General features: G+C 41.2%; 1 protein-coding gene across 6 annotated transcripts; it reads right to left on the bottom strand.

Annotated features, from left to right (window-relative positions):
- Window positions 1-1297: 1297 nt before the first annotated feature.
- On the bottom strand, window positions 1298-26483 carry pax2a (paired box 2a). 6 transcript variants are annotated; one of them, XM_026356848.2, is made up of 12 exons: window positions 26277-26361; window positions 24771-24936; window positions 23504-23701; window positions 19996-20081; window positions 19681-19800; window positions 18695-18739; window positions 12138-12313; window positions 10052-10172; window positions 4885-5100; window positions 3935-4036; window positions 2408-2494; window positions 1298-2214 (listed from the first exon to the last, which is right to left on the bottom strand). In XM_026356848.2, exons 1-12 carry the CDS (start codon window positions 26317-26319, stop codon window positions 2138-2140), a joined length of 1437 nt encoding a protein of 478 aa, XP_026212633.1. In that variant the 5' UTR covers window positions 26320-26361; the 3' UTR covers window positions 1298-2137. The 6 variants fall into 6 exon arrangements, with proteins under 6 accessions (XP_026212633.1, XP_026212627.1, XP_026212629.1 ...); XM_026356842.2 differs by having other exon boundaries at window positions 1298-2195; XM_026356844.2 differs by lacking the exon at window positions 4885-5100.

Genomic DNA, 26483 nt, shown 5'->3' with positions numbered 1-26483 from the left:
CTGTAATTTAGATTAACATAATGATCACAACATCTAAAAACAGCAAAACAGGACCATATCTTTGTTGCCAAGGACTTTAGTGTGATCACATCTTCATAGAAGGGAATTTGTGGAACTAACGTGATACTAGGGAGAAATTTCACACTGAAGAGCTTTTGCACCTTTTGTACTGTATTTTTATGCTGTTCTCCACAGGGATTACTTGTTCTGAGCCTAACAACAAAACATGATACAAAAAGCCATTTAACTCATTGCATAGTGACATAAAACATCATCATGACAACATCATGAAAATAAAATAAAATGACAAAGACAACCTATGTGATGTTAGCATCTGGAACCTGTTACTGGTGTAGCCACAGGTTATACAGTAGTTGTGCATTACCTCCAAGCACAACATTACATTAAGACACAAATGTAATGCATGTTTTTTTAGTCTGTTTATCTACAAAGGGAGCCAGTACATTAGTATGATACTTCGATGGTGTGTGTGATATTATTTACAGAGAAGAATTGTCTTCACATATTCACAAATTGTTCTACAAAGCAGCATTTGTTGCAGCTGTTGAATAATGAGCCACTGAATTTCACCTTTTTCATTACAGTCATATGCATCATGTTGCCTGTTGAAAAGTTACGACATACATGTTGACTACTTATTTAAAACATAATACTGCTTTATTATGCATACATATACTGTAAATAAAATATTAAATATCAAACTAAGTCTTTGGCAAATGTAGTTAAAAGTACATTCACAAAATATTTTCCAAAAACAAATCGGTTCTTCTTTCAGTCCCTATGGAGAGTTACATGACTCAAGGTGGGTGGTGAATATGTGTTTGTAAAGGCAGTTAACTTCAACTTCACAGAACAGGCATGAATTTAGGTTGAAAAAAGAAAAACAGGTCTGTAAGGCAATTGTTGAAGCTAATTTACAGTTGGTTCGTTCAACTGCATACAGCTTTGTAAACTGTGTAGGCATCTAGTGGCATGAAGAAGTAGCTAAATGAAATATATTCCAGGAGAGATGAATGGATTTGTTCATGTAGCCAAAACGCTATGGCTTACAGTGTCTTCAGAAACTTGATATAATCGCTTTTACTCTGAAAAACACATCTGTCTGTCTGTTTAACTTATGGTTTAACCTGGAAGATTAAGTCAAATTAAGTGAATGTACCATCGAAATCAAATAAGCTGTGATTATAGTGCAAAAAATAGCAAAAGATGATCATGTGTGGACGAAGATCTGACTGGAAAATGGGGAATGTGACAAAATCTTTTAAATCTTTTTTTTTTTAGATAAAAGTAGCAACAGAAAAAAATAATTTAAAGTATTTAAAATTCTGGCAAGGCCATTTTTAGTTCATGGTCGCCCTATTTTTAATACTTTTCAAAAACAAGTCTGAAAAATTTACATTTTTACATCTGATTGTTTGCCACAGGGAGTGTGTTGTAACCATTGGTCTTCTATGGGTCAGCAAATGTGGTAGCACATGCTATATATATTGGATATTGCAGGTGGGACAGGTGAAATGGGAGAAAAAGATGTAGTCAAAACATCAGAGTAAAGCCCGTCCTACAGTGTGGAGCCAGGATCCCGTCAAGATCCGCCCCACAACACTGGTTTAAATCGCTGCATCATCAAGCTACGTCGCCTCCCTTGGACCTCTCTCTTTACAGCAGAAAAATACTGCAGTTCGTTTCATAAAGGAATGTGAGGATCCATGAATAAAATAACAACAACAACAGCAACAAAGAAACAAAAATAAAAACCCACAACATTTTTTCCACATGGTATTCTTCACACTGTTTTTCTTCGATTTATATTTTATAATATATATATTTATATAATCTCTTAAAGTCATTCTGGAAATGTTCAGGCCTGTGAGAGAGTGAGGGCACAATGTGTAAGTTCTGAATGCCCGCAGGTCCTTTTAGCCCCAAAGTGTGTAACTCTGAAGCTGGCCTAGATGCGATAGTGTCCACCTTGCCAATCCTTTCTCCACATCACATAACATCACGGCGTCTCCTCTGGGATTCCACCTCACTTCCCTTTGACCTCAGTGTTTCTCAGACGGGGACAATATGGAGGCCGAAGCCCTGGCCCTGCAGTTTGAGCTGGTCTCCATGGTAACTAGTGGCGGTCGTAGGCAGTGGCAGCAGTGGGAGGTGCGGATCCACGGGATGCGGCACTATAATAATAAGGGGAACCTGAAAGTTAACAGAAGAACGAACCGTTGGAAACAATGAAGTCAAACATCATTTAAGACACATATGTAAAGCTTCCAGGTCAGGATACATTGGGCCTGGAAAGTTGTAATTTTTTTTAATATGTCAACAAAAGATCAAGTTCAATAATACAAAATAAACAGTATGTTTTATTATATAACACAAAGTCACTTACTTAGTAATGCTGGATTGCTAAACCGCCATGCTTCATTGTAAGTTGTGTATTGTGGATGAGAATAAGGGTTTCCAGAAAAGTCCCCTCCTAGAGAACAAATCAGTACGAACAAACATTAGCAAAGAGCTAATCAGCTGAAATGACAGTCTGCTTTTGTAAAATATAAAAATGGTCTTTTCACAAGTTACATTGCAGTTACATCACAGTCTCGTGACGTAACAACATGTAGGGGGTATTTCTGTCCCAGCGACTTCTGAAGCTTTTTTTTCCCACAGCACCTACAGATGAATTGTTTGTTTTATTAATCCTTTGTTAGTCTTTAGGATTTCCTCTATTCTTTCCTTAAGTGAGACCTTCAATGCTTTTTTTTTCCCTACTTGTAAGCAATGACACTTTAAAACTCCCTAATAGCTTGTCTGAGACTCTCATTCCATCTTTGTCCTCCAGTGCAGGTTGGGGAGGAGAGACAGGGAGGCTGAGAGGATGTCAGAGAGTGCTGCTGTGGGTCCACAGGTTTCTTTCTTTTATGAGACCATAAAGACTGGACTTTATATAAAGCTACTGAAGAATGGCCTTTGCTTTAAAAGTGTTTGGGGCCAGAAACTAAATCATAGATAAAAAAAATCTCCAACTCTTGGTCTTGTATGTGTTTTTGGGGTGTAGTGGTGTACGAGCTGATAAATCCAAACAAAGTATAATAATTTGATTTAAGAATTTTGTATAAGAAACCAGCTTTTACCATCGCGTCCATCTTAAAGTGTTGCCCTTATGGAAACTGAGCTCTCTTGTAAATACTGCACACCTGCTTTGATTATTGGTCAGAGTGAAAGGTACATGTCTCCACAATGAAGGGAATTGTGTTTTCAGTTGTTCTAGTTGATCTACACATACTGGCAGCTATAGCATCCTCACTGCTGGACGTGTAACTCAAGCTCATCCCTGAGAGAGATAGTGATTTAAATATTTACAGGCCCTCCACGCCTCTGTGTTTTGACCCTTAACTGTTTGCTGTGAACCTGAACTGCAGGTTAAGTAGAGGGGAAAGAGATACGCTCTGCAGCCCTGGGTGTCCGGGGAGGCGAGGAGAGGAGCAAAAGCAGTGTTTATCGACGGGGCCGGTGAGAGTGTGCTGTGTGGACATGCTGAGGGTAATGAGTGCTGGGAGCTGGAGTGTAACTGAGAGGAACTGTCCTATCTCACGGCCACTGATTGTGGTGATCGCCTATCGAGTTCATCTAATGTCCTCGTCTGCGGATGCTAACCACACGCTAACCGCAGTCTAACAAAGCTATAACAAGCTTTCTTCAATCCTCAGTCAGAAGCAGCGCTTTAAGCTCTTTTTCAGTTTCTCATCAGAGAATGTGGATTTATATGTGTGTCTACCATACGTGTACTGACATAGTAAAGTGTGTAACTTGTGTGACCGCAGGTTCTTTCAAAAAGATCACCTGAAGCAGACTATCGAATGAAAATAAAAACTATAAAGTATAATTAATGGCACCATAAAAAGGGAATAATGTCACCTACCAGGAACCATTCCAGCGAGTGTAGAGGTGGGGTAGCTGCCTTGTCCTGTTGGGGGGACATGGGGCGGGTAGCCAGGTAGGGTGGTACTGGCCATGTCTCGACCTGCAGGCACACAGGATGAAAACTGTTACAAGGATGCCTCCAACACAGAATAATAAGGCAATAATTTATATCTAATCACTGCCTGGATTATGTTCACTGGCAGCATCTTTTTAGTGACCATTTTTTATGCCACACATGCTGATGTTTGACACCAGAAACCAGGTTTTCAGTGTTGAGTCCTTCACAAAACTGTGAATTTTTCTAACTACATTCTTTTTCTGATGGTTAGCAAGTTCTGCCTAAATTTAGAAAATGTAGTTTGCATGTTAACTTGACAAATATCAGTTAATTTACACTTAAAATATAAAATTATTTCAGTGGAGACAGCCGCCACTGTGATATTAATATTAGATTCAGTGCAGTAATTAACAGTGACCTCAATGGACCTGGTTGGATAAAGAGCCACACAGGAGAAGGTGTTACAGGTCCAAAGCAAGCCCCAGGATCAGCCCTAAGTCTCTGCCTCTGCAAGCGCCTCCCACCCCTTTCTGGCCTCAACTGCCCCTCTAGACTTTGGGCCTGTCACAAGGCTGGAACGACCTGAAGGCCCATTGTTAACCCGAGAGAAAAGCAAGAGGTCAAAGCTGGAGAAAAGCATGGTGGAAAGGGGGATAGAGCAGCTGCTGTTAATGAGGGGCAAGCACAGTTTTGTGCCTATATACAGTAGCACCACAAAGCATGGCAGAATTGATGGCTTAGCATTGTGAGAAGCAGCCAATTCAGTATAGTGTATTGGTAATTGCAAAATTATTCAAAATTAACAGAGAAAAATCATAAAAATTCTACTGAACAGACTGAGTTTGATTGAATTTTGATCTGTTCATGGGGCCTTAAGGGTAAAGTTGTACCTGCTATAAAGGGTTGGCTGGCATACTGGCTGTAGCAGGGGCCGCGGGGATGGGCAGGGTAGCTGGGAGTAGGCGCATCTACAGAGAGGCTGGACTGGTGGGGCAAGATGTCAGCTATAGCAGAGTCCCCAACAGAGGAGGGGGTGAAGGGGGCAAAGGATGCCTCATGGGGCTCCCGCTTTACACACATGGAAGGTGGATATGGTGGGTGAGAGTCTGCCAGGTGAAAATAAAGAAAAAGAAAAGAAAAAAAAAACTAAATATAATGTAGACATGCAACTTACATACTGTGCACACATTCATTTCAATCACTCCAATGTATGATGGGATGGATGAATACTGTATCTTTCACAATGTCCAAGTAACCAAAGCTACCGTACAGTATATGCAAAAAGAAATAAAACTGGCCACAGCAAAGGTTTTTAGACTTGTCATGCACATAGCTGCAGGATAATAACTCAAACAGAGAAGGGAATCCAAACCCTTATCAGATATTTATTTAATTATAGGAAGCCAAAGGGATAAAAAACACTACGAGCAGAGAACTTGCTACTATATATAAAAATTAGATTGTTTACCAACTCAAGATCAGACATTTCATATGGGTTCTGAATAGATAAGCAGCTTTAAGCAGTTGATTTGTTCATTTACATATCATATAATAATAATCTCATATGCATCCAGCAGTAATTCATTCAACTAAGTGAAAACATACACCAGTGGAATGTTGAACCAGTGCAACATCACATCGCGCCTGATCAATCAAGCACAAATGCGTAAAAAATTTCCCAAAGGTTTTGGGAAAACAAACAACATAATCTCACGGCTGCTTTCGCACAACAAAATCAGTCCCACAAATAACCAAACAATCGGCCTGCAGACTGTTCAAAACTCTACACTTTGATCTAATTTGGCTGATGAGTCTTGGCATCTTTCATTTCACCGGCTCTGCCTCTTGAACCTATGCAATCAATGTGAGCTCTGTCTCCGGCCTCTTCACGTCTGCCGTAGAGCCTGTTCTTTGCGCTGGGGCCTTCAGGGAGAGACGGCTCTTTCCCGACACCATGATAGCCTCATTAGCTGATTCCCCCATCATTGTTGTTTTACAACAGAACTGTGTGTTGCAATTCCTCATTAAGATAAGGACTGTTCAATGGAAGGGGGGATGCAGCCCTATGAACCTAATGCCAGCAAATCAGACAACCTAACTGATTGCTTTCCCATAGATATCTAGCATGTTCTCTAAGTCTCTTTCTCTCTCTTTGTCTTTATGGCAGCTGTAAATGTGGATTCAGACAGAGCTACCCCAATTACACCAAATACCTACCATCTCACTGTAACAAATACCATTGTTATAGGAGGAACAATGTGTAACAGTTTCTGACATATGATCAAATCATTAAGAAGACTGGTTACCATGAAACTCTGGCAAGAACAGGAATATTGTAATGAGCAGGCTTTCCATTTAATTGGGTGGACCAAAGCTTTGTCATATGCACTGCACAAGTATGTCATGCATTTATTAGAAACACAGTTTACTTAGGAACTGATAGCAAATGGTTTCTACGCAGATCTGTTCTTCACTTAATTATAGCTAACATGAAATCCGTTAAAGTCTAGTTTCTCTGTGGTTGATTTAGGTGTTCAACCCAAAAAAACATCTGATCTCAGATTGTGAGGTGAATAAACCATGCTCCCACCAGCACAGTATATTATCAGAGTCTTTATTTTACTCAGGGACACACCGGGTCACCTAAACTTTAAGACATTAATCTGAACTTCAGCATGATGTTGAGGGTGCCAAGCATGAATCCCACACCGAGTCTGTTTACACTACATCTAAAACTTCCTGCATCCTACTGTTGGCTTCTGTTTTCTCAGCGCCCGAGTAACCGTTGTCAGACAGACAGGGGTTACGACGCAACAACAACCGTTACAAACGCTGCGTTCAAGACCACTGAACTCTGAAACTAATCAGACATGGTGTTGCTTATTGTCCTGGAGACGAGGCAGAGCCTGGGTAAAGGGAGTCTGTCAAATCCCAGGCCCTGATGATGGAGATGGAAGATAAACTCAAGGTCCTTGGGGACTCTTCTCCCCAGCAAACGCATCTCTGAGAGAGTGGAGATGCTATAGAGTTCTCCAACATCTGTCTCAGCTTCACCACTGATACCATGTCTACAGACCCCATCAACCATAGAAATGGACTGTTAAGAACCTACAACAGTTCTCTGAGTGATGCAGCCAGATATAGCTACAACAGCCTTCTCTCCAGTGAGCATTTCATCTTTAAATGTACACTGAGGATCTATTGTGCGCAAACCATTTGCTGGCACAGCTCTTGTTCTATACTGACATTCAGTCCACAGAGAACTTTTTCGATCTTACACTATGTTGAAAATCACAGACGAACATCCTCTGTGTGAGTAGGGCAAAGTTATTTGGAGAGAAGTGTACAGAGAATTAAATGCTACATTTATGCCTATAGCAATACATAGGTGGTAGTTTATACACCAGAAAGAGACCAAATAAGAAGAGTCAAAGGATACATCCAGTTGCGAGTGAGTAAAAATAGCCTGAATTCCCCAGGTTTAAAGTAATTCATTATCAGATGTGTGCTCAAAGGTTAGTGTTCTATTGTGGGGGTGATATAAACATTAATTTCTAAGCTCGCGGCTGTGGGCATTAACTGAGCCGAGACAAGCTATTTGTCACTAGGCCACACACTAGGCACCACAGCTTAGGTGGTTACTTGTTGTTTGCCACCCAGCAGAGTATGTCTGGTACTGCCAAGTCATTAAAGAGGCTCAGGCTGTTGTACATTTAAACTGAAATAAATCTGCAAAAACACTTTCTTTTCACTCACTGTTTTTACATCTTTGTTATTTTTCACTCATAGACAAAATACAAATAGGCAGGTGAGATAGATACATATAAAGAATGATGTGAAATTATGGGATCGTCACATCTGTTGGAGTTGCAGTAGGTCAGAGGGGTGCCCATTTACACCCAGCCTCCCCACAGACTTTGGTGTGATTATCAAGCCTGGGCCTACAGGGAGACTACTCAACTGCCAATTGGCAATATTAGCAAGTGTTACGAGCCTCTTTAAGGCTATAACATAACATAACATTTTTTTTTCAGATGGCAATATTACAGTGGAGTTTTGTGAAAAAATTGAGAATCTAAAGATATTTATTGTGCAGGCGATGCAGAGGAAATTCATGTATACATTGTCAGTGCTTCTTAATAAATCCCAGTGGTGTATTCCAGTGCCCTAAATCTCTCACTCATTTGGCTGCTTTCATCCTTCCTAGGTAACTGTCTCTTTCACACATTTGGGTAAACACAGGACACAAAAGATAGCCAACATTGCTTTTGCTAGTGCCCTTGGAAAAGCAAAACTGAACACTTCATTAATCATTCTTCCTTAATAGATTATGCAAATTTCAAGACATAAAAATCAACAAGATCAATAACTATATGGATTTTAATTGGGAGCAGAAAATATTTAAAGAATGAATTTAATCTTGTAGCTCCATTCAGTATGAGAGCATAATTTATTGATAATTGGATCTCAGCCTAAGTGAGGGAAGTAATTTAGCATTTTTTCAGCCTTGGCATACATTCCTATTTACAGGGTTTGCTAATGGCAGAAAAAAATAATATTATGCACTAACAACCTACACCCAATCAAATGCTCCATGCATTGCTTTGCTTAGTTGTGAAAATTAAGTAATAAAAGTTTACTGGATATTACTTGTGACTTTAATTTGGCGCTCAGAATGCTCATTTTTTAAATGACTGCATTAAAGTATGTTGTCATGTTCCACTTTAAGAAAAGTTTTGTTAGTTTACTTCCTCATTATGCAATCTGCGGCCCTTACATGTATTGCTTTAGGAGGCCCCAGGCCCCCAGGTGGCTTGGAGGCCACCTGCTATGGTGTGCTCTCCAGAGCGAGACCGCTTTCATAGGAGGAGCCGAGCATAAAAGACAAAAACACACCTTTCTTCTCCTGAGGCCCAACTTTCTGGGGCAAATCTACCTCCCACACATTCAGGAATAAAAAGGGGGTCTTTCTTTTCCCATACCTCTGAGTCTGGGTTCGGGACTGGACTTCAGGGATCATCTGAGAAGGGCCAGTGCAGTTTGCAGTCATGCTGCCCTCCTCTTTACTTACTCTCACACACACATACACTCTCACAGCACAGTGGTCTCATTGACATTGATGCTCACTGCATAATTATGAGCGTTTTATTAAAAGTCTGGTATATTATTCTCGAGTCAGTGTGGCCACCAGTAAACCTAACCTCTCCTGGGAAAGAGCCTCAGCAGCCACAATTTAACAATATTTCAATTAAGCTGGTGGCCATCAACCTTGACAGCAAGAAAAAGAAGCCATCATGCAACACATGGTGGATTGGTGTAGATTATATAACAGGTAAAACTACACAATATTCAGTAGGGCCATTACCTGTTAGCTCCTGGTGAAAGCTACTATTGAAAACAGTAGCTATTTCATAAGTTCAAGAAAAAAGCTGTAATTGCAGTGTTTCTCTAGGTGTGTGCGTCTTTTCTGTATCTGTCTCTCTCTCCACAGCATGAGGCATCCAGCCAGCCAAAGTGCTACTCCAGCCTCTGTCAATCAACAGGCTATCATACTCTTTGATGACAATGTCGTGCAGCGGCGAGAACAGCAGCTGTCTCTTATGAGAAGTGTTCCCAGTCAATCTGTTAGCAGACCAATCCAGGCAAACACAATAGCCAGTTAGGAGCAGTATGTGAAAGGCCTGTAAGATTTAATAGACTCAGATGATATATTGCTCTGCTTCTGTCACTTAGAAATGAACCCACAGAGTGCCACAAAAAGTGGCTTGATAGAGCTTTTTTATTTAGTGATAAGTATTTTATATATAAGTGTGCCATAGCCAAAATATTGAAGTTATAATGATGATGCGATATCTTAAATAAGAAGTAATAGAAAATGACCTCAGGTGACAAAAAAAAAAAAAGATAGTTTAATTTAATGTGTTTAGTTTTGGACAACTGCAGATGTTTTTTATCTAAACACTGAGTACCGTAGATTTGACCACCTTGTTGCTGGTGACTTCAGCTGCAGCTGTGTGTATTCGTATAAGGATCAAAGTAGCGTGAGTGAGACTGTACCTGTCACAACAGAGTAGCTCTGAGAGACACTGGAGGCAAGGTCGGAGCTGGCGCTGGTGGAAAGGCTCGGTTTCACGTCTTCCAGGCCGGTGTTCAGGGATGGGAGAGAGTATTCATTTGCCTGTGGGTGAAAACACAATAAATGTAAAATATATGTCATTGGAGAGTAATGCGTGTGAGAAAAGACAAATTCACACTTATTGGGTGTGGTTAATATTGCTGTTATATTACATACAAGCGTAGTTAGGGTGTCAGATGTAGAACAGAGACCCCAGTTAAGGACACAGAAATATGTCTGAAGGAACCCCCTAGTGTATCTGAGGAAGCCGTGATTCTCTTACTGTGTTTCCTTCTGAATATTTCCTGTGAATTCAGTGAACACCACCCCCAACTCATCTTGTCCCTGCTCCCCATGCTTTACCAAGACCCATGATGTATGCATGCATTAGGGCTTGTCTGAGAAGAAGGCAGAAAGGGAGAGAAGGATGAGAGAGGGATTGGGAGAGGAGTGAAAGGACGGGGTGTCAGCTGGCTCTTTGTGCTCCACTGCAGTCATCCCTGTGACCAGTCAAGGGAGGAGACATTCAGGGCTTTGTTACAAAAAAGACATGTGGTGTGTTTTTTCAGAGGCAAGTACAACCTAAAAATCAACCTTTGTACTATACCTCCAGGATGAACACATAAAACTGGGTTAATAAAATGATAAAATGGCGTGCATTGTTTTTTCCCTTTTATCAGCATTTTTTTTTTACTTAACAGTATATTGGAAATTTAATTGGATTTATTTTCAGGTGCGATGAAATGTCCTGTGCAGCTGCGGCACCTTTAGTGTTATACAGTTTCACGTTCACATGCTAGTGTTGCGCTAGAAAACTTCACGTGAGGATCAGCCACCGACTAGGATCTTTAGTATTTATCCACTTTAATCTCAGGTTAAGACTCTAGCAGCTGTGATGATTCCTGTTTGTTAATGAGATGACACTTCTTGACCCGACTCTTCTTTAAAAGGATAAGTGTGTGTGCACACATTCATGTCTGTGAGTGTTTGTATCACAGTGCGTGTGCATCTGTTTGTCTCAATGGGATGGGGTCCCACAGGGGCAGGCTGGTGACCCCAGTCTTGTCTGCCTCTATCCCAGATAAACTCTAATTGTCTGCTTACAACTGTTCCCTGGCACTAGGCTGGATGTTCTACTCTATTCCACTGGGCCTCAGCAGCACAAGAGCCATTTTGTCATGCAGATGGGGTGTGGGCAGGGCTGGGCAGGGCTGGGCGGAGGGCGAGTGGCAAGCACAGAGGGGCCTGAATGACCTGACCACATGGCTGCCAGAAGTGTGGGAGGGATGAGGCCTATTCAGCCCGGCCTCTTCAAAATGGCTTTTTAATGCCCTGATGCAGACACCAGACAAGCCCCTAATAGCCTAATATCCCACCTTTTCACCAGTTAAGAAAAGGAGGGGGTGTTGGAAACAGGGAGAAAAAAGGAGGTGCACAGCAAGAGTGGAAAGCGGCCTGATTAATATTACATTAAATTAAAACTGATTTTTCTGGACCATTCTGATGCTGTTCTTCTCTCCCCTCCTCCACCTTCTTCTAGCCTTTTTAATACCTTCTCCTCCACTCTTTGTGATTGCAAGTCATTTCCAATTCGTTTTGGTATTGATCTTGCTGTAGAAATCACTTTGGTAATTAGCTGCATTAAGGGCTGTATAGCAGGCTGAGGGGCTGTCCCCCTGATTTATCGCCGCTGTAATTCCCCGCGATTGCGCATAGATGAAAATGAACTCAATTAGAGCACTGCTAAAACTGCATGGGCACCCACATAGAGTTCCAATGGGAAAATTAATAGTCTCTTGTTGTTTAACAGTCTAATAAATGTAAATAAAATTTATCCGCTGTAATAGGCTAGAGGCTTGTGGGTCGCTTTAAGCAAGAAGTCGCACCAAAGTTTTTGTCATATGTGTCAGAATGTGTATCTGTTAATTCACCAAATAATATTAAAATCAGTGTAAATCATTTTATTGTTGCCTAACAATGTATGTGTCAGTGTAAATTTCAATGGTTAGATAGAAATGCGTGACCAACCTGTTCAGGTTTGATATGTTCTGAAGTAGGGAAGACATCGGGGTAAGAAGGACGTTCAAACACGCGGTCCAGGGCCTCCAGCTGCTGCTGGGTGAAGGCATCTGCTCGCAAGTGTTTCCTTAAGCTCTCCACACTGCCCTGAGAGTCGCTGCCCGGGCCTGAGCCATCTGAGGCATCTAGAAAAAGACAAAGCGGAAGAAGGGAATGAGTTAGGCATTCTGCATTAGGGCATAGCTACAGTGTTTTTACTTGATATTATTCTAGTAGGCTGGTATAAAATCTTTTTAGCTCAGTGGGTATGAGACTGATAGTGCAAGGAGCCATAGTAAATTCAGGGAGATTCACCAACATGTCTGCCTTTTATCATCCTCTCTCTGTTTGACTATCTTTCTTTTCCTCTCACCTACACTTTTACTCGAAGCATCTCTCTTCCTTCCCCCATCTCTCCCCGCGGCCACCATCAGCACGGTCATCATGTGATAGGTCTATGGTAATTGATGGATTACCATCAGTGCGAATATATACTTGTAAGGGAGAGCGTGTGTTTCAGGAAGAGAAAGTAGGGCTGGCGATTATATACAGAGCCTCTCATTCTGCAAGCGGGAAATGGAGAGCCATTATTTAACTGTACTATTTCCTCCTGAACATATTACCCTTCCCTCTCTCTGTCTCTCTGGCTCTCCCTCCATCCCCCACATATTGCCTGTCTACTGGAAAACAGAATGGAGTGGGGACGGTACTCAGGGCCGAATGAGGACGGGGCGTCGAGGGCAAGCGTATGCATTTCCTCACTTGGTCACACTCTATATAAACAAATGAGCCTGTGCTTCCCTCGTTCTCCTGATCTCTGACCCTATCAACTTGGCCAGGGAGCCCACTGTGGGTGCTACAGCTCTCTCTCTCCTCACTCATCAAGTTCTGAACACTGCAAGACAAAAAAAAAAAAACTACAGCCAAAACCTCCAGCCAGCATCCCAGGAACCTCCACTTCACTGCCTGCCTCCTGCCACCCTCCCTTTCCTCCCTACACCGCGCCACCAACAGCGGATGAGGGCTTTAGCTCTCGTACAAATCTGTCATTCTAAATTTGCAGCAGATTATGTTCTCTCCTGGGCGAGCCAGCGGTGATATATGATATGCAAGGCCGCTATTGATTGCCTGATCCGCCAGCAGAGGAGGGAGGCGAAATGAACTTGGAATGAACATCATGCCTCAACTCATTGTGCGTATAATACTCTACTTAATCCCACATTTTTCTGTGCTATGGAATTCAATTGATCAATCATGTTCCACTGATGGTACCATTTCAGGGGCGTTATTGCCATTCTGCTCGGCTGCTTGACCTTTTTTCAATGGCTGAGGCCAGAGGATGAACCCGACTCGCACCAAGAAATAGATCCATGGAGAGAATGGAATAGAGGACTGCAATTGGGTATGTGTAGCTTGTGTATGTGTAGATGGTGTGTGTGGGTGGGCAAGCCTGTGTTTTCCCCCAATAAAATATATTGACTTTAGCTTTGTCTAACATTTATGAATGAGTCTATCAGTGTTTTTCCTTCAGTTTAACCAAATATTTTAGCACAGTGCTTTTGATTTCAGCACCCTTGGGTGAAGGGTTGAGGTGACTGGTGGTAGAGCAGCATTCATGTTGCTGTATGTTGTCTGTGGTACAGAAGAAAATGGAGTCATTAATTACCTTGTATCAACTGGTCTGAGAAAAGAGGTAAGCTCGATCAATAGCAAGTGTTTGTCATTCACTATGGAGGAGCATGCTTATATTCAGCATCCCCTCACACACACTCACTCAGGTTTTCTGAACTGGCAACAAGAGCGCAAAGGATCATTTTTGTGCACTTTGTGCAATCTAAACATGAGTAAAACAAAATTACAAAATGAAAAACTCAATTTTGAAACTGGTAAATGGATTGGCAAGGTTTTCACACGAGGACAAACACTAAACAACAACAAAATCTACATTAGCAAAAAATGTTCTTCCAGGTTTGCTTCACCAGTAAAGGAAACTGGCTTAAATTTTTAAAAATTTTTTTTTTTCATTTCCAACTCTTCAGATATATGATCTGAAGATGATATGATATATGTCAATATATCTCATATTAATGTGGCCTAATATTAATGATTTGGCCTTTAAATAGAAATAATAATAAATCATTTCTTTTCAGGATTTGCCATTAGAGGTTCACGTTTGACACATATCATAAGATAGCTGCAATAAATCAGATTCATCCTTTGACAGTCGGCGTGTCAAGTGGTGTGTGAAGCCTGACTGCCAGATTGTGTATGTGTGTGTGCGTGCGTCTCATTGACTCGCTTGTTTCATTTTCTCACTGTTTCTTCATCTCCTTTGGGTGTCTCAGCAGGTATTCTCTTATCACTCCCACAGCACCAGCTGACTGCGTATCTTTGTTTTAACACCAAAGTGTGAGGAGACAAACTGAGATAAAAACAAGACTCTCCAACAGTGACATTCACGCGTCGTCCTGAAACGGAATGAGCTTTCTGGTAAATACTGTCTTTGATCAGCTTGAACAAACAGAACCTATCTGACCTCACTGTGTCCATAAGTTAATGTATTCATATAATGTATAATACTGTTAAACATTTTTGCAGCTTTCTACCATCTCAAAGCACCAAAGATTCAACTCAACCAATGGACAAAATGGACTGAAAACGTGCTGTACACCTTCTGTAAGCTAATGCATTTGAACATGTACACACACACACACACACACACACACACACACACACACACACACACACTAGCTACTGTTAAACAGACAGTTGTATCAAAAGCTGTTCTGTTTTGCTTTGTCTCTAAGGGGGATGTTAACGTCCTCTGCTGGCATGGTGGCACTTTATGTCCCTCTTTCATCTGCTCTGTTCCCCTGTGATAAGATAACTCAGAGCAGAGTAGAGGTGGGGACTTGTTTGAAAGGCAAATGAATTCCTACACACTGCCTGTCTCTCTCTGTAAATCAATCACATGGGGTTTCCTAGATCAGAGACTACGAGTTGACCGTTTAAGTATTTGTCCTCTGCTGATAGGCGAAATGATGCTGTCGCAAATTGCGGATCATTTGTTGGTGTTTTTAAAAATGCAGTTGAGCTTGAAAAAAAAAAATAAAAAAATAAAAGCAAGCACAAACAAACTTGTATACCCAGAGGGTGAACACTCCTTCCCTGTAAGCTAGCTATATTTATGAAACCTCTGAAGCGGAAAGGAGAGAGGTGGGTGGGGTGGGGGTAGAGAGAGAGAAAGAGGCATGCAACACTGCCATGGCTGTTAAGATCCTGTTATGTTGTGGCGTGTTTAAGAGCTTTATTAATTCGATTTCGCACCACCAACCAGTGTACTGACTGTCAGCAGGCATGGTGATGTTTATTTGCAGTCACTGTCAGCACTGAAAGTGTGTCAATAGTATGTTGAAGCACTCCAGCTGTGTTATTTACTTCAATTCAAATTTTCAGATCTAGGTTGATGCACAAAGTTTATAACAAATAAATAAAAGTACACAACTATAGAGATCCAGTTTGTGATTCATTAACATTATTAAGAGCATCGTTGTAGCTCAGGTGGGGGAGTGAGATCAAGTATAAGGTTGGTTTAATATATAGCACCAAATATTTAAAACATAATCTACCACCCCTAGTTTTGAGCAGATAAGTTATTTACAGTAAAATTATATTAAAAATGAATTGTTAACAAAGATATTCTTGCAGTATACCCTCTCCCTTTTCAATAAGACTCTTTCTTTGTTCTCCTATGCTTTTATTTCTAGTCTTCTCTAGACCAGTTCGTCATTTAGCATTGCCACCCTGTGTGGCAAGTATTTGTGGAAATGCAATTAACGTATGCTTTCTTTTCTCTTGCCTTTCCTCCCTCCTCAAGCTGAGTAATGCAGCGCTCCATTAATTCTCAGCATTGGCGCCCGTAATTGACTTTTCTCTGACATGATTCCTCTCCATTGACTGAGTTCCCTCTCCTTATATATTTGTGACGGATCTCGTTGTATATTGTTTACAACTATACACTTGGTGTCACGCAGCCAATTTGCTGAATGCAAATGGTTAACCCACAAGACTCACAGAAAGAAGAAGGGGACAACAAGAGAAGAACTGAAACGTTGGAGAGTATGAACGACAGAGATAGGGCAGAGAAGGAGGAGGGGGAGAAATGCAATGTGGACCCTTTTGTGTCCTCCTCTACCGTCAGGGCCCTAACAGCTTCTTGTCTCTATGTTACGCTCTGTGGCCCCGCTCAAACCTGGGCTTTTCTCTCCCACACAGACCCCATCAGGGCCATCATAGTGCTCATGATTCCATTTATTTCTGTCTCGCTCTGGATGCATTTATTTTCTAAAGTGATCCTCTATTGACTCATTGTCATGGACTGGCTTGACTAGCCAACCAGTGTGGGCACAGGTTCAAATTCATACACTAACTGATTTAAACTCCACAAATGGGTCATATGTGTTAAGAGATACACACTGGACAATCTCCAAAAGGGCCAAATATCAAATTTGAACAAATCAAAACAGTGACTGTATTCATTTTTCCTCAAGCTATTGAACAAGGTTGATATGACTCTGGCTGCTATGTGTGATCGTTCTTTTATGTCATGAATGAACAACCTGCTAGACCATATTTTTTTCCCTCTGCTCACACACTCATCAGCTCTTTCTACACTCATCCTACACCCACGCTACAATCACAAGTTATGACCTTTGCTTTCTCCATCTAATTTATCACTGTAGCTCCCTAGTGCCTGTCCTCCTCAGAGCTCCACTGGGCTCCATCCAGGACGCCGTAAGCCAGCGATGAGGGAAACACACAGTTAGGTCACATCAATCTGACTGCATACAGCAGCAAGGTCAGAAGTAACCTGTCACGGTATATAAGACTAGGAAAAGACCAAATTTACATCAGGCTGCAGCTCCAATAAAAAAAAACAACTCATTTTAAAGGAGAACAAATGAAAACAGGTATGTCTAACATAATAATTAGCTCTAAAACGTGTTTGAGAAGTAAGTGGAAGGCCCAAACTTTTTAAATGAGTGCATGGACTTCTAGCACTATTATACAAATTTGACAATCACACAGCAGTTGTCACCCAATCCTCTGTGTCTTTTCTTGGCTTCCACTTCCACCATAGGTTTAAATGACTGAGTGAGAACATGCTGTACAACAGGCTAATTTCCCCTCTTCACTATTAATGCATTTGGCAGGAACAACATTCCATTTCCTGTAATGAGATACACAAATAAATCTGGCTATGGATAGATTCGGGGTGGGGTGGTGGTGGTGATGGTGGTGGAAGGAGGAAAAGGAAGGAGGAGGGGGTCTGTGGGGGGGCAAAAGAGGGTGCGCATTGAGACGCATTCTCCCAGCACTGGCATAATTGGTATCGCTGCTTGCAGACATGCAAACCAATCTCTCCACAGAAAGGGCTGAGACTCTCTCTTTTCCCCCCTTAAGGCTATTTCCTTTGTCTTTTCGATAGCTTGCACATCCAAGATAGAGGGAGGGAGGGGAGGAGAGATGTTAATTTGTGAATTAATGGCTTTTCTCTGCAGAATTGCAAATTCTTTTAAATGTCACTATATCCACTGTGTGAAGAGCATCTGAAGCCGCAGAGTTACAAACAGACACATGCAGCACACACATTTCCGTGCATACTGTAGGTGTGTATATACACGTGCACTAATCCTAAAACTAATCCTTACTCAAACTGTGGCTGCCAGCACCTCCTTCTTCCTCCTCCCCTCTGTCGCCTTCCTCCTCCCATCTTCACTAGAAGCTGTCCAGTGTAACATGCTACTTTTAATTTGCAATAACACATGACAAGGACAGATTAATGGCTCTTATGGCACCTATGTCCCTGAAGCTCATCTTATGGGGACCCGGTGTACATAACGCGTGTCACACTACATTATCTCTAAAGCCCTCCAGTAATGGGGACCTTTTTCTTCCTCAAAGGGCAAGTGCTGACTTCAGCCACACCCGGATAACACACCATCACTATCACAACACCAGCAGTACAAGTCCTGTGCAGTTTTGTTGTTGTTGTTGTTTGTTTGTTTGTTTTTCTTATGTTGATCATGGTCAAATTATCATATATAGGCAGACACATAAAGCTTTCAAGATGAAAATCCTGTTGGCTTAAGTGAAGTGATCCCTGCACTGGATCTCCTTTTGTCTTTTGATTTATTTACCTATTCATAATCACAGACCAAATTACAAGAAAGTTAAAAAGTTAAAAAATGAACTTTAACTGCATTATATTGAAAATTCACAGCTTTTAGCAACTGCAATAAGCTACACTACACATTACAGTATATTAAGCTGAAAGCCATTACATGGAAAATAAGATTTTCCTTAGTAACTTTAGCTTAATTTGTTTTAATGTCACAGGAAATAATTTACTGGAAAATATTTTACCCACCCTCATAAACCTGAAAAAGCAGAAAAAGCAATTGAGAGGGAAGTACTGTGATCTGATTGTCCAAAGCAAAAGAAAAGGTGGTCTAACTTCAACTTACAATGTCCTATTTTCCTTCCATCCAAGTGGTTGCCACTCCAGAGAACTAAAGAGACAGAAACATAAAAGAAGGAAGTGGCCTGTTTTGATGAGTGCTCTTTGAGATCATTTTCAACCATATCATCCCATCAGCCACCTCACAGCAGTACCACAGAATCACACATACACAAACACACGCAGGCACACATGTAGCCCCCTCCCTGCCTCCACCGGTCTGTTCCTACACCTGTTCAGGCCTCCACCAGGGACATGTTAATTCATAGGCATTAAAAAAGCCAATTGTTTGCACAACCGATAATCTATTAGCCCTCAGGCAGTGTGTGTCCACTCTCTTGCCTTGCCTAGGAATGAGAAATTCTGGCTTGGACCGGATAGGCTTCCACTTAATCTTTGAGCGTATCTAGGTCTATTTTCTTGCCAGTCCCCTGGTAGTGTATAGGTTGCAGTTTTACAAAAATACTTCGATGAATGATTTAGTGCTGTTGAGCACGACAAAATAAAATATAATAATTATAATAGTAATCAATTTAAATGTTTTTATGTTCTGTAGCTATATAATGCAGAATATTAAATGATAACTGTATCAAAGCTGAAATCACAAAAGAGCTTCTTTTTCTGCCTTTTGTCATATTAAAGAAATGAAAGGAAGGAGCAGCAGCACTGATGCCTTGCCAAGGGGGATTAGAGCTGTATGACAGTTATATGGAATATATAGTACATCTGAGCATGGCATAAAATTGAGATGCAGCTCTGTGGGTGTATGGTAAAACGTAGGGCATCACAAAGCTGATTGAATCACAACATTCTCTCAACACTCGCCCTGCCTGATATACAACATAACAAGTCACTGGAGACAGCACACAGAAACACATTTGGCTGCAGCGCTGTCATAAATGCCATCTTTTTCACACACAGGAAAAAAGTAAGAGACGAGTGATGGGGAGAATTAAAAGGATGGAAAACAAAGGGATCTTGTGTCTTCCTTACCATCGTCTCGTTTCCTCTTCTCGCCGTTGGAGCGGGGGATGCCCAGAATGCCGTTGATGGAGTAGGATCCTACAGGGTCGTTGGAGGCGCTGGTCACAGGGGGGGAGGCGGTGCTGGGCACTGATGGAGAAAGCTGGGTTAGTGTGTGTACAGTATGTGTGTGTGTGTGAGTTGCTTTTTGTGTCTTTGTGGTGCATGTCGTGTAGAATTGCACGTATGTGTTAGGGTTTTCTTCCTGCTTTCGTCTTGTTTCAGCAGCCTCGATTGGCTCATTTGACTGTGTCGTAATCCGTGTGTAACTTAATTCCCGCTCACCTATGGTGTGGCCGGGTGTGGATAGCGGCGTGACAGATCCGTCCGGGGACGGGTGGAATTGCTGCTGGACTTTGGTGCGGATAATCCTGGGAAAGTGAACAACAGACACAGATCAATCAATACTGCTTCCAGAGCAAGGAGATTTCGCACTAGCCCAGCCGCCCCGGGACGCTTAAACATGGCACATCAGGTACACTTACACCCGTGCATGTACAAGTGCTCCGTCGTTTGGGCTGCGTGTATCCTCATATTCAGGCCCCTGTCACAAATAGCCAATCTCAGTGCTTTAGGGGCAATCTCTCTGGTCCTGTGTGAGAGTGAATAGCGGCTGCCCCCTGAGATTGTGGATTCAATCTAGCTGGATTCTGAGGTTAGAAATATGATAAAGTCCCCATCCCAGTAAGATGTGATGTGGCGGGAAAGTCTTCATTGCACTTTGGTCTGAATGATCTTGCAAACAAAGCATGAAATCACATCAATTCACCTCAATGATCAGCTTCACTGGCTCTACCTGGCCAACTCTAATAATCTCCCTCTCCAGCTCCCCACTCCCTCTTTTCTCCTCGCTCTCTTTTTCTCTCTCCATCTCTTAAACCTGATCTTTCGCTCCTCTCACTCCCCATCATCCTCTTTTCTCATTTCTACTCTGCTGTCCAATGTGCTCCCTGTTTTACTGTACTTCACAATGGCTGTCTTTCTTTCCTTTCACTCTCTCTTGATTTTTCTCCAATTCATTCCTTTTTGTTTCTATCTCTATTTTTTGGATACCTCTCTTATGTCTGTTTTTTTTTTTTTTTTTTTTTTGCCTTTTTGTTGCTCAGTGTAGCACACAGGAATCCTCCAGGCCCACCAAGGATCAGAGCTTATTGATTGGGACTCCGGGATAGAAAAGTTGATGACGAATGTCAGCAAGGAACAGCGCATGCAAATGGTTATCTATAAATTATACGTGACAGGAAAGCAATAGTGTCCTATTGGCCCATCCTGAGACCACTGCCACATTTAGTGTCTTTTAATCTCTGATGCACTTTGTTATTAGAAAATAAAAAAGTGCCACAGCAGTCAGGAAACATTAACGACAACAAAAATTACAGGCATTAGAGATCATGTTTGTGAATTTGAGGATGGATGTAAGTCTTTTAGTAAAACAGAAAGGTACAGTGGGATTTACACAAGCTCAGTTGTGACTCTTATGGGCATGATCGCATCAGATTAAAGCACGGATATGGTAATCTTTTGATTGACAGGGGAATGTGGGATCATTGAATAACAGGCAGCATTGTGCACCGACAGATATTTCACATGGAGGTGTGACAAAAACGGACTTTTAAAGACTGCAGATGAGGCAAATGATGTTCACACGTGAATGCAGCAATAACCTATCAATTCTGATTCAGGCAGCTCTGGGGTTAACATCCCCAAGGCAAAAAATGTACATCAGGTTCTTTTCATTCTCCTCACTATCTCATGTGTCTTCCATACTCTCTCCTTCGGGCAGGGCAACAAAAGCTAGCAGCCTCCTCCAGAAAACACACATCAATATTTTATTTGAATTTCTAACATCACACCACAACTGTTATCTGACCTCATGACTCAAGGGAGCCTCGTAAATTCAAGGACTTTGTTTCAAGTCTGCGCTGTTGATATTGAATAAGCAATCTGGATGGGTGAATTAACGACTTTGGTGTTTGCCTGTTGTAAAATAAAATATCCCCAAAGAAAAATTAAAATGTAGATCAATATGACTGAAAGCCGCTTAGGACCTTACGGATGCACCTCTGTCCACTGGGCATGGTGCAGAACGTGGAAACTCCTCTCTGCGGCAACAAAACAAAGTGCAACCCAGTCTCTGTGTAATCTTTAATAATTCATGCAGGAAAATGTGTTTAAAGCCAGGACATCCTATTTAGTTAAGAGAGCAGAGGTCAGCCCTCTAACCACATCGCCCACCAGGGGTCCACTGTCTCGTTTCTCTCCCCCTGACCTGCCTCTTTTGCTTCTCTTTTTCGCTCAGTTCCTCCTCCACATCTTTCCCAGTCCTCCCTTTATCAACAGTAACAAGAACGTAAAAACAATGTTTTTAAATACCCTGTAGTTTGACAAATACTATGAAGTTAACGTTAGATTTTCAATTCCAAAAAGACGCCTCTGCATTTTTCTGTGCAGTGAAATAAATATCAAATGAATTTTATTTTTACAATACTGATAAACTCCTGGAGGACAAAGTTGTGCACTTATAGTTGTGTAGGTATTTGTAAGGTCTTAGTTAGGTGATTAAAAAATATGCTGATTTGTGCATTGCCAGGAGGTCTGACGTTAATTATTAAAATGCAGACCAACTTAGTTTCAAAGGACACCATGGAAACCACTAATTCCCACACAGTTCAAACTTCAGCAGATAGTCATAGCACACTTTTTGAATGCATTATCCTTGGTTTTATGAACAACAGGTGAAAACAGAATATGGGGCGGAAAGACCTGTTGAAACCCTAATTTCCATGGCAGCCTAGTGTTGTTTTATTTTTATTTTTTTTTTTTGTTTAAGCTGAATTCGTCTCCTGCCTTTAGGTGGATGTGTGATGAGACTCTCTTTAGCTCATTAAAATGTAATGCCGATGACCAGCTCTCTGGAACAGTGCATTCTAACCAAAGTTCACCACTCGCAGGCACTATGGGGCTTTTTCCCTTTGCACACATGCACTGGGGCTTTTCACCAGCCTCCTCTGTCTAAAGCTACTTTGTCCATTGCTGTCGCTTCTGGTGGAAAGTTGAAGGTGTAGGGTGTCTCCTGCTTTAGCTGCTTCAGTGGAACAGAAACTCTTTCATAGTCCACGTCAACACTGTTTATTCGATTTATTCTGCTTTTACAATTTAAAGTAAGACCAACTAAATAATAATAACAATAATATTAAGAGCAACAATAATAATAATGTGTGGTTTTTACATTTAATTATAAATAAGCTCGCTCCACATTCACCTGAGTGGTGTTAAAAAAACCCAGAAACTGGTTGGCAGTAAATAAAAAAAAAAAAATGCTGCTGTCGCCTCTGTCGCAGTGTGGTCCGCCTATTAAACGACTTTGTTGGGTATTTCCCTCTGCCTCTGGATCTGGTTACGCGGTATTGATCGGTTTTTATCGAGACAGATGTGAATCTTCGTGGCTCCAGACTCAGCTCCCAGAGCTGCCTGTGTTGTGGAGGGCCGCGCAGGAGATTGAATTGCACTGCTGAGACCACCCCGGAAAGACACGGCTGGAAATGACTATAGTTCAGCCTTGTATGAGAAGATAAAACATCTCTCTGCTTATTTCCGAGATGATTTATCCAATTTACGCATGGCAAATGTCAGGGAGTTTTTTTTTCCAGAATCGCTTCTAATTTCTTTTTTTTTTTTTTTGCGCTGGCTTCACATTTTAAAAGAAGTGAGCTGAGCAAAGATGCGTTTTAGAACAACTCGACATGCTTTAAAAAAAATAAACGAAATTTTAATAAGTGCAATTTCCACCTACCTGTTGATGGATGAAACGCTGGGGACGGTGTCGTTGTCGCAGACGCCCTCGGCCAGTAGTCGGTCCCTTATCTCCCAGGCGAACATGGTTGGATTCTGGCGCTTGTATTCTGCAATTTTATCCACCACTTTCGGGGTTGCAACCTTTGGTTTGGAGCCACCAATGACTCCTGGTTTAATACTGCCGGTTTCATAGTACCTGCATGGGGACAGAGACAGTGTTCCTGAGTGGATCCCTCCTTAATTCAACAATCCAGTCAGTTTTTGATAGATGAGACAAGTGGCTTAAAAAAAAATCTAACGCCGATCTTCTTGCAGTTACATGTAGGGCAAAAAATAATATAAATGTGATTTAATCGATTAATTGGTCTGGGAGTGCGGTGTTATATTGGCCTAATTGGGTGTCAGCTGGAAGGTGAACAGAGCGGATTTTCAACGAAAAGAGGTGTAATTAAAATCACACAATGTAAGCAGTGAGACGGACAGAACAAGGGACAGTTTAGTTGTAAGAACACAGTTTAGATCTATTTTCCAGTCTCCATGAGCCTAAAGTAGCATGCACGACATGCCACCATGACCTACTGGTCAATGTTGGTAACAAACATTCAGTGTGTGTGAAATGAAATACCTCTGAAATGCCTTCTGATAGCTGAAAAAAATATATTTCAAAATATTATCTCACAGCATTGTGCTCTTAGGTAAAATGATATAAATCCAATTTCGCAGATTTAAATGTTACACTGACGAAAAAAATGTAAGAACATCAAGTCGCCTGTGTATTTATGGTGTTTTTTTCTGACACACTATGATGCTGAAAGTTGAGTTTATAGTGGCCATAGATTTAGGTGTTTTTCTTATCTCTGCTATATTACAATCTGTAAAAGTAAAAAGTCGGTTTTCAAATGGTCTCATGATCCTTTATAGTATTTTCTTTATCACCTACCGTCCTCTACAATAAGAATACAGACTCATACTCCTCTGGGATATTTTTTATCCTTAATGTTTAGCTGTAAACTTTCCTCCTAAAATTTATTTCCTGATTATGATGCTTTTCTCTGGCGAGGCTGCAAGTGATGGATAGAAAATCTCGGACGCAGAACTGCTGTGTTCAAGGAAAAAATAAAAAGAGAGAGAGAGAAAGAAAAAAATGACCTGCCTATATAACCGATGACCGCGGCTGAAATAGAGCTGGGTGCGCACATACGAGCTATAGAAGATTGATGTTTGACACACATAGGGCTCTGTTGGTAGTAGATCCCTCCTTTTACCTGCCGAGGATTTTGCTGACACAGCCGTGACTGACCCGTAGCTGTCTGGAGATGTCGCAGGGCCTGACGCCCTGGTGGGCCAGCTCCACGATCCGCTGCCTCACCACGTCCGGGAGGGGTCTGCCGTTCACAAACACCCCGCCGAGCTGGTTCACACCGCCGTGCCCTGCGTGGGATACAACAGCAGCACAGGGGAGCATAACATTACATACCTGCAGAAGACACAGCTTCCGAGCAGTTCAATTCATTTTGGAGGTTATTATTATTTTCAGGAAGAGAATTACAGTTAAATTTTCAGCGTAAAAGCTTGAATCACATGATAATGTTAACATCCATATATATAAACATATATATATTTATATACACACATACTGTATTCTGTGTCATTTAATAGTACAGCTGTAAACAAGCAGCACTTTAATTTCAATCAACAATCTTAAACTGAATGATTTCTTAGATATAATTTTACCAGTATAATAACAATAATAATAATAATAATAATGCAAATAATAATAACAATAATAGGACTGTGCTACAAGGTGGAAATTTAAGCTATTGAAAAATAAAAACACCTCTCTGGAGCTTTGGAAGTCTAGAAATTACTACAGTAACTAATTTCCTTGTGCATTGGCCTGGTTAGGCAATATTTTCCAGCCAGCATCTCTTCCACTGCAGCCCAACACATGTCGCAGATATAATGTTTCAACCTGTTTAATTTTCCTTGCACAATTACTGTAAATAATTAAAATGAGCTTTGATAACTCATATTACAAACGCGGATGGTGCGAATAAGAGGGGATAAATAATTTAAACACGGTGCGGGTCTTCTTTACGCGGATCGTATGGAGAAAAACATGAAGAAAATGATCAGTTACAACAATTGTTTAGTCTTCAACACCTCAATCTAAAGCGAGAGATGGTAAATTATGTTTACATCCATTTACACACAACGTGCCCTTTTCTCTGCAAATTGCCTGCTATTTCACAGGTAATAAAAGCTTTGTATTTAAATTGTTGAGTTTGAACTCTCCCAGCTGAATTTAGCTTTACACCACCTCACATTTGTCCAATATCTACTATTTGTCTCCAGCTTTACAAAATACCCATAAAAAAAAAAAAATAAAAAAATAAGAACATAACAACTCTCCAGTGATCTCCAAACATAAACCAGAAGCAGTTTTATAAGACACAGCTTGTGAGCATTTGAGCTGTGTCTTATTCTCGTTGTATTAGTTTTAATGAGAATTAACGTTATTAAATTAATCTGAAAAATATTTGCAATCAAAGCTGAGTTACTGACTGTAAAACTGTAAATAACACGCCTTCATAATTTCAGATAAAAACAAGCTACATGCATATGTAAAAGCAAATTATATGATTTCTAACTTCCTGTTTTCTCTGTAAATTCCACCGCGAGTCGTGGAAAATATCGTGGATTTAATCTGTGCAAGAATTAAAATCCGAACCGGAGATGTTTTTGTCTATAAACTAATTCATTATACTCACGGTGCATCGCTGAGAAGGGGTCTGCTTTGCAGTGAATATCCATGGGATAGCAAAGGAAAGAAAGGTAATCGACTGAGGTCGCCGTTTCGCCTCGATGGTGCAGCTTTAAACGAACAAAAAAAAAACCAAGGATTTCTATTTTGGTGTACAACAGTCCGTGTGGGCAGACTCCGCAAGCTGCACCAGCGAACAACTTCTTGGAGCGAT

Source organism: Anabas testudineus, chromosome 15, assembly GCF_900324465.2.
Source record: "Anabas testudineus chromosome 15, fAnaTes1.2, whole genome shotgun sequence".
In the NCBI taxonomy this organism is placed as follows: Eukaryota; Metazoa; Chordata; class Actinopteri; order Anabantiformes; family Anabantidae; genus Anabas; species Anabas testudineus.
This window is presented reverse-complemented; position numbering and strand designations above follow the sequence as displayed.

Coding starts and splice junctions, on each gene's coding strand:
- pax2a (XM_026356842.2), bottom strand. CDS start 26,319: ATGGATATTCACTGCAAAGCAGACCCCTTCTCAGCGATGCACC. Junction 12,314..18,694: donor TGGAAGGAAAATAGGACATT/GTAAGTTGAAGT, acceptor GTCTTTTTCTAG/ATGCCTCAGATGGCTCAGGC. Junction 5,101..10,051: donor GAGCTACTCTGTTGTGACAG/GTACAGTCTCAC, acceptor TTCACCTGGCAG/ACTCTCACCCACCATATCCA.